The 9,274-nt window shown below is 40.4% G+C and overlaps 1 protein-coding gene across 5 annotated transcripts in view; it reads right to left on the bottom strand.

Annotated features, from left to right (window-relative positions):
- NSD3 (nuclear receptor binding SET domain protein 3) overlaps positions 1 to 9,274 on the bottom strand; it is a 118,815-nt gene that overhangs the window by 40,389 nt on the left and 69,152 nt on the right. For 4 of the 5 annotated variants that reach the window (XM_084760272.1, XM_084760271.1, XM_084760270.1 and 1 more), the window contains 3 exons: positions 9,072 to 9,198; positions 3,885 to 3,985; positions 1,559 to 1,604 (listed from right to left, as the gene is read on the bottom strand). In XM_084760272.1, the coding sequence (XP_084616398.1) occupies positions 1,559 to 1,604; positions 3,885 to 3,985; positions 9,072 to 9,198 (274 nt within the window). Of the gene's footprint in view, positions 593 to 1,558; positions 1,605 to 3,884; positions 3,986 to 9,071; positions 9,199 to 9,274 lie in introns of all 5 variants that reach the window. The other variant, XM_084760274.1, reaches the window with a different exon arrangement.

The raw sequence follows: 9,274 nt of genomic DNA, 5'->3' as shown, positions 1-9,274 counted from the left end.
AGAAAAATGACAGACCGCTGAAGACAGCTGTCACGCTGTTCTCCATGATAACAGCACTAGTATTTAAAAAAAAAAAAATAACAAGAGCTTTTAATGATTGCAATGTATACAGTTGGGCCGTTTGGCAAAACCCTGCAGATGTGTATTAATGATGCTTTACTTAAAAACAAAAAACAAAACAGTCCGTGTTGGAATTGATCAGGGTAAGTTAAATGGTGGTTTTTAGGCTGGACCCATGATTTAAGCTGTACCCATCCAGCTCAGACAAAAAAGGAAAAAAAAAAAGAAAAAAAGAAAAAGAAAAAAAGAAAAAAAAAAGAGAGAGAAATCATCTGAATGTTAAAGCAATTGTTCAGAGTCTTGAAGAAGAAACCAGGCCAGAGAATGCCAATAATGATGATTGGCAAAATCAAAATCAAAACAAAAGGAACTTTATCGAGCCGCCGACAAAGAAATCTTGCACGGAGACTACAAGTCTGGAGTTTCTGGGATGAAATTGTACAGGAATCTCAGTCCACAGTTTCCTCATTCGCTGCGGAGACGGAGCTGTCACTGAATCTGACAGAGCCCTGCACTCCTCGGTCCGCCGACCCTGTGGAATGGTGGAAACACAACGCAATCAGGCCTCCTAATCTCGCAGCGATCGCGATGTCTTTTCTTGGAGCTCCGCCAAGCAGTGTTCCCTCCGAGAGGCCTTCAGTTCTGCTGAGGATCTCCACGGAGACCATCGCTGCAGACTTCTCCCCGAGAATGCAGAGAGGCTGGTGCTTTATTTTATTTATTTTAAAATAATGCAATTTGCCCAGAGTAAACTACAGGTATTAAATACAGTTTGAGCTCACCAAAATCGCATGAGTCATGCTATGGAGTTGTACTATACTCAAATTGCACACAGAAAACACAGATATAAGTTTAAGGCTTATTAAACTTTGTGCATATCTCAAAGAGAGTCACATATGGTCATCGAATAGTGGCCATAATTACGCTATGGGTCAATTTACAAAAAGATTGTACAGCACTGTAAAAAGTAAGTGTGGCAACATTTTTTTTTCCAAGTCAAGCTGCCCTGTCTGATTTGCCAGTCCATTTTTGACAAACGTTAATAGCTACTATTCGGTATTCAGTCGAATACCAAAAAAGTGGATTCGTCACATCCCTAGTTTATAAGCCAGTGAAATCCCAAAACCTTACGGAGAAAAGTTGAAAACAATATCGTCTACATGGTGTTCTCTAATTTACCAAACAAGAAGATTTGTCATGTGGAGGTACAGAGTAGGATCAACTCTAAAAGCCCCTCTCTCTCTCTCTCTCTCTCTCTCTCTCTCTCTCTCTCTCTCTCACACACACACACACACACACACACACACGCACACATACACCCACACACATGCACAGAACGCGCGCGCGCACGCGCACACACACATGTTCACGGAGGGTGAAATTTCACACTGAATAGCAATGATTTAGAGACAGACAAAAATACATGAAGCACAAATAAATTATTCTTAAAAATTGGTTTAATCAAGGAAATGCAAAGCAGTGTGATAATTGAACTCACCTTTCTGTAACGCAGCCTTCAGGGCAGCCTGAGGAGCTGTTTCAACCTGTTTGGACAGAAAAACACAGCATTAACAGGAAGTTTTTTCACTTTGAAAAAGACAGAGGGAAAAAACAATATTTTCATCAATCTAAGTGGTGACAAGTGATCAATGTTATTGAAAGTCTGATTCAATCCCATCTTCTGGGTCCAGTTCTCCATCTCAAGGTCAGGGGCTTAAATCCTAGCTTCCTGTGCTGAATACCGAGTGACAACACACAGCCACATGCTCTTTAGGAAAGCCTTCCCACCACTCCCTTGGTACTTGAAGAGAATGAGTGTTTTCCTCAGTGTCTGGGAGGCAGGAGAGGGGCTGTTTCTGCGACCAGCCCCAACGTTGCTACAAACCCCTCCCGCCCCAAAGACATTAGGATAAATTTTTACTTACTATGATACTCAGGTTAATGTAACTCACGCCACTTTAAGACCCTTCCGCGCCTGCACTCACAGCTAAGTGCTGAGAATCGGACCCTCTCTGTAGAGAGTGCTACATGGCTCCATACAGCTGGAAGCTCAATACTTGTGCAGCTAGAACAAACTTAATAGTCTGTGATACTGCAATAGCACTTTCTTGGGTGTCTTATGAACAGTGTCTTGATCCTACATTAGGAGAGCGAGATCAGAAGTTATTCTGCCAATGTATACGTAAAACACGTGGTACTGGAAAACTGAACCATTGCAACAGGGAAGAGATGCTGTTTGCAGAAGTTCCTGTTTAGGCTGGGATGGAATTTTATGTTTCCTTAAGATATGAAATATGCATGTTGAAACACATTTTGTAAATATTTAAGGATTGTTCTAAGCTTTTTAAAAATTTTTTTATTTTTTTTACAACAGGTAAAAAAACATACAACAGGAATGCTTTTTGTACGATACAATTAGTTGTACAAATATAAAATCTTCTAAACAATCACTGGTATTATTCTACTACTAACTATATATATAACACAGTGGCAGTAACAATTTGTCCCATTAGTTTTACTCATTCTGTTTATTAATTTTAAACTAATTGGTCACAGACTGAATTTGGGAACCAGGTGGCAAAGTCACAACCTCATTTTGGTAACAAATACTATGGATTTATCAGACTTGGATTTTTTTAAAAATTTCTACATATGGAAATTATATGATAAGTGACAATTACTGAAATTTTAGCTAAATATCCTCAAAAAGTTGTTTTATATGCTTGTGATACCATAGAGCACCCACAAAGTTAGCTTTTAAATTTGAAAATTTAAAATTATGAAAATTTAAATGAAAAAGTACAGACTCTTCCATGGTAAGTTGCTTTAAAATACTAAACTTACTGGAACTAATTCTGGATTTGTTTTAATACTAGATGATTAGGCTATAAAAAGTAAATATTCCAAAGCTGGTTGTGGTGTCAAGACACCTTTAATCCCAGCAAATGGGGAGGCTGAGGCAGGTGGATCTTTGTGAATGCCTGGCCAACCTGATCTATATATCATGAGTTCCAGGCCAACCAGGGCTACATAGCGAGACCCTGTCTCAAAAAATGAAGAAAAGAAAAAAAGGAAAAGAAAAAAAAATCTGGGGACACAGCTCAGTGGAAAAGTGCTTACTTAAAAACAGATGTTCATTCATTTAAAAAAAAAAATCAAAAAAATCTGTGAGTTTATAATTTATAGAATAATTTCTCAGCATTCTTTGAAAAGGTAATTTAACATGTAAATTACTACATTGATTACACCAGTTGAACACATTCAATCAAAATGTAGTCCCCTCCCCACACATTTTTTACTTGAATATTGTTTATCTGACAGTTTGATTCCAGATGAGTGCCATTCTACTGGAAAAATAACATTTCAAAAGACCTATGATACTAACAGAAAAACCAGATCATCTATGATTACCTGTTTCTTAAATATAAGAATATAAATTAAATTAATTTGATTTGTTTAAAAAATAAAAACAATATATACCAGCAGCTTAAACCAAAAATCAAAGTTTTTAAAAGGGAACTCAATGATGGTTCCAAGTAAAACTCATGAAAACATGAACTCATTGTGCTTATAACAGAAATTGCAAAATGAATATAAGGGTTTCGCATCGCTGGCTTCCCATCTCCCAAACCTGTTTTCTGTGAGAATGCTTAAAGCACCTTCACAGGACAGCTGTTGGAGAAGTCACCACGGCAACCCGCCAGGACAGGCAGGAAGAGTAGTTCAGGGAGGAGGCCAAGGTGGGGAGAATCTTTCTTTGGTGACAAGAGATAAGCCACCACATTACAGATACGCTTTTAACTCTCTACATGTAGGAAGCCAACCTGCTCCTTTTTGATCTTCTTCTTTGGCACAACCTCGATGGATTTCTCTGATTCAGATCGAGTCCTGATTGATCTTCTCTGCTGCTTCTTTTCTACTGGGCCTAGGAGATGATTTAAACACACAAACAAAACTTATTAAGACCTGACCAGATTCCTGACTTTTTAAAAAACCATTACTTACAGAATTTTAATTAGAAGTCATTTAAAAAACTTTCATATACTTGGGTCAGGTAAACATACTTAATGAAGCTCAGGGATGAAGGGACTGAACGGATCAGAACAAAGGGCTTTCTATGCCAAGCACATAGAGGGAGTGAGTTCAGATCCCCAGCAGCTACTTAAAAACAAATACAACAAAAAGGGGCACACACGCCTGCAACCCCAGTGCTGAGGGAGCAGACAAGGGTCCCTTGCTGCCAGCCAGTCTAGTCAGAGACCTTGTATCAAGATAAAGTGAAAAACCTCTAGCCTCCACATGCACACATATTCATGAGCGCATGTGCGCGCGCACAGACACACACCATTGGTTCAAAATGCAATGGATAGTACACATTTTGCACCTTGAGTGAACTGAACAAATTTTATATATAAGCAGTAACAGCACTCTGCACACTTGTGCAAGTTATGTTACTGCTATGACAACTAAGCCAGAGAGAAAGCAGCACAGGAACAACATGTGACCAAACATCACTATTAACTTGACTATCACAGGAGCCTTTGTTGAACCTTGGAAATGACTAATCAGTTGATACAGTGCTTGCTTAGCACACACAAAGCTCCCCGTAAGGCTCCCAGCACAACATACAGCAGGGCACTTGAGGACGGAGGCACGAAGGTCAGAAGTTCAAGGTCATTCTTAGGCTACATAGTAAATTTAAGGCCAGCTGGGCTTCTTGAGGCTAATCTCAAAAAGAAAAAGAGAAAATGTAAAGACAAACAACAAAACCAAAAAGAAACCTAATCATGGAAAACTAGTTAAATTATTGATATTTTTCATGCTAAATAGTAAAATAAGCTTAAGGTTTTTTGTTGTTGTTGTTGTTTTTGTTTTGTTTTGTTTTGGGGGGGGCATGAGACAGGGTCTCACTATGTATCCTTGGATGACCCTGAACTCATAGACATCCAACTGCCTCTCCTTCCTAAGTGCTGGGATTAAAGGCATGAGCCACTATGCCTGGTCTAAAAAAAATTTTTAAACAGTCCTATTGTTTAAAAAAATAAACTGATAAAACTTACATGGATTTCATGTGAAAAATAAAAACTAACATGGAAACTTGGAAGATCCCTGACCCAGGAATGAGTTTCCTTGTAACAACACGAACAGCAACACCTTTACTGCAGCCATTTGTTAGGGGTTCAGGATAGCTGACCAACTAAGCTCCTGGGCCAGTGGGATGGCTTAGCAGGTAAAGGTGCCCAGCACCAAGCCTGACCACCCAAGTTTCATACCCAGAACCCACATGGTAGAAGGAGAGCACCAACTCCTGCACATCATCCTCTGACCTTCACCCATGGTCTCCTTTATAGTCAGAGAAACTTCTCCCATGCAGCAATGCAGACAACCTTCATAGTTCTGCATGTCACTGCTCTGGGGTACACAGAAATGCTTTCCTTCATTTTAGCAAATCCACATTAAAAAAAAAAATCCCATTACTTTGGTTTTGGGAGAATTGGTAGTTTGGCGATACTATGTTTTTCCACTTTAAAAAAGAACCACATTTTATTTAATTTTTGTGCGTGCGCATGCGTGTGTACATGTACATGTGCATCTGTGTGTTTATGGGTGTACATGCCACAGTGCCAGTGTGGAGATGAGAGCATAACTTGTGAAAGTAGGTTCTCTTCTTCCACCATGAGGATGCTGGTAATGAAACTCAGGTACCCACTGAATATCTCACCAGCCGTTTTTCTTTTCATGTGTGAATGCATGGGGTACGTGTACACACAGGTATTTGTTTGTTTATTGTATATACAGTGCTCTGCCTACATGCACTCTTGCACATCAGAAGAGGGCATCAGATCCCATTATAGATGGTTGTGAGCCACCATGTGGTTGTTGGGAATTGAACTCAGGACCTCTGGAAGAGCAGACTCTGACTCTTGCAGAATATTATTTGACAAATATATTGTTACAATATAACAAGAAGTATACCATTGCCTGTCTGCTTCCCTGAAAAGAACTGTGATTAAGAATTCAGAATTAGCAGCCAGGCCTGGTGGTGCATGCCTTTAATCCCAGCACTCGGGAGGCAGAGGCGGGTGGATCGCTGTGAGTTCGAGGCCAGCCTGGTCTACAAAGTGAATCCAGGACAGCCAAGGCTACACAGTGAAACTCTGTCTGGAAAAACCAAAAAAGAAAAGAAAAACAAGAAGTATACCAGGCCAGTGGGATGCCTCAGTGGGTAAAGGCACTTGCCACCAGGACTGAGTTTAATCCCATCCAGAGACCCACATTGTGAAAGGACAGAATCTATTTGTGCAGGCTTTCCTAACACTGCGCACACTCACAGTGGAACACATGCACCGCACAAATAAATAAATGCCTTTAAAAAAAAAAAAAAAGGAAGAAGTATATATATGGTTTCTACCCTTCATTTCTAAATCCTAATTCTCTAAATGGTATGAATGCACATTAGCTCTGTTTGGCCTTTGGCCTAGTCTGGGCACAGAGCTTCCAAGTGCATGCTAGCATATCTGCCCTTTACTCTGCTGAGACAACTCCTGCTGGGCTGCTAGGCAGAGGCTAGTCACAACAAGGACAAAGCCCAAACCCTGCCCAAGAGGCAAGACAGGCTGGAGCCTAGATGAACAACAGACCGTCCGTGCGTACCGAAGCCTTCTAAAACCCTCTGAACTATGGCAGCAGGAGGACTTCCAGATGAGAAAACAGGAGGAGCTTGGGAGGGCACTGAAACTATACAGCCCTTTGTCTGTGTGCACATCTGTGGAGGCTGTAGTGACAAACTGGTAAGCATCAATGAAGTGCTCACCTGAGCTCTGTGAGGAAATGACTCAACCAGAGGAGTGGTGGCAACCTCAACGTGTAGGCCGTAAGCCAGAAACTTTGGAGACAGGGTTAGACATGGTGGCTGAGGCCAGGAGATCTGGCATCCACAAGCAGCCTCAGGCGTGGGAGCTGAAGCAACTAGGAGGTAGGGCAAAGGGTAGTGAGGCACTGCAGACTGGGCTTCCCAGCACACTCTAAGCAGGAAGGCTTAAATCTGAAGGGTCTAACACTGAGAAAAATGACTCAGGAGTGCTCTGTGAGTTCAGGGTCAGCCCGGTCTACAGAGTGAGTTGTCGGACAGCCAGGGCTATAGAGAGAGACCCTGTGTCAAACAAAACAAACAAAAAGGTTGCTTATCAGGTGTCTAAGAACTGGTCAGTGTGGGGAAAAAATAATCCACTTATCTGGGTCACAGGGACATGCAAAATGGCCAGTGTATGACAGAACAGAAACTGTCTTTTCTTCTTATATTACAAAATCATATCTTAGAATTCAAAATCTTTTAAAGAACAAAATGAAGATTCTAAATGATCAAGCTAATTAAAAATTTCATTCTTAGTTAAATATTGAACTTAGTCTAGTGTGCATACAGGCAAGCACTCTATCACTGACTTTTACAGCTCTCTATTTTTACTGGACATACGAAGCATGGCATAGAAATAGTATTCATTATCCATATAGTATTGTTGACATGACACAAATGTACCAGACAATCAGTTAAAACTAAGATACATTTTAAAGTCTTTTTAAAAAAATAGCTTTAGGCTAATAAAATGGCTCAGTAAATATAGGTGCCTACTCCCAAGTCTGACCTGAGTTTGATTCCCCAGGACCCACATTAAGAGACTGACTCTCACCAGGATGTACACCTTTAATCCCAGCACTTGGGAGGAAAAGGCAAGTGGATCTCTGTGAGTTTGAGGCCAGCCTGGTCTACAAAGTGAGTCCAGGACAGCCAAGACTACACAGAGAAACCCTGTCTTGAAAAACCAAAAAAAAAAAAAAAAAAAAAAAAAAAAAAAAAACCAAACAAACAAACAAACAAAAACAAACAAACAAACAAAAAAAAAAAAAAAGGGAGAGACTGACTCCCACAAGTAGTCCTCTGAAATCCACATGCATGCCATGGCAAGTGTGCAAGTACCTGCACACATGTGTACACACATAAATGTAATTTGAACTTTAAATTAAAACATAGCTTTAAATCTTCCAAAGGTACAACTTTAATAAATACAGGTATTTTCTTTGTTTTTTGTTGTTTCCTTTCGTTGTTTCGTATATCCCTGGCAGGCTTGGAATTTGCTATATAGACTAGACTACTGTCAAACTCACAGAGATCCACCTGCCTCTGCACTCACTCCCTGCTTCAGGCATTTCTCTTTTAAGGAAGAATAACAGTGCTTAGTTTTCAGCTCTGGGAGTCTGCTAGCCAAAGAGCACTACATTACAGTAGCTAGGTCCTGAATCCCAGCGCCACCAACACTGCACACATCTACCAACAATTTTGTTTCCAATACAGAACAAAGGAGCAAATGGTGAGGATCACAGTGTCTGCTACTGTTGGAAGAGTACGCTGCTGTCCTCTGCTAAGACAAAGGACTCAGGCGTGTTCATGGCTGTATTCCCCATCCCCACCTTTTTTTGAGCTCATTTCTTTCGGGTGGGATGACATGCACATCACCAACCCAGCCTAGATTTACAGCTGTACTCTTAATTATAGAACTATGCTAGTACTTAAATGCCTGTAGGAAAAAGAACTATGAGTAAAGCGCTCAAGCTTCAACTCACTATTTCCTACTAACATAATTGCTTTAAAAAATCCAAATGATGAATATTCAGCCAGGTGTGGTAGTGCATGCCTGCAATCCCAGAACTTGGACAACCGGGGCTACACAGAGAAACCCTGTCTCAAAAAAAAAAAAAAAAGAATATTCTGCCTACATGTATATATGTATATGTGTGTATCATGTGTGTACCTGGTACCCATGGAGGCCAGAAGAGGTCATCAGATGCCCTGGGACTGGAGTTACAGAGTTAACAAACAAAGCAACGATTCTCACTATGAAATACTTACGAATGTACTTCATTATGACCTGTTTTCATTCACCATTTTTTACCTTTGATAATGAACATTTCTTAGAAACCTGTCAGGACGGATCCAGGTGCCCCTCAGAACCCACCTGCAGAACCAGATGTCGCCTCAGGAGATGACGCATTCTGAGTTGGCTTCTCATTTCTCTGACTTGGTGAAGAGATTATAAGCCTGTCTTGCCCCCTGACACTTATTTCTGTTTTGTTACCAATTCCCTTTAAAATGAGGCAGAATAAAAAAAAAAGCGATTAGCAGACACATAGTATCAATTATGATTAGTCATTACGAGAA

This window comes from Acomys minous (assembly GCF_964271855.1).
Source record: "Acomys minous genome assembly, chromosome: 15".
NCBI classification, from domain to species: domain Eukaryota; kingdom Metazoa; phylum Chordata; class Mammalia; order Rodentia; family Muridae; genus Acomys; species Acomys minous.
This window is presented reverse-complemented; position numbering and strand designations above follow the sequence as displayed.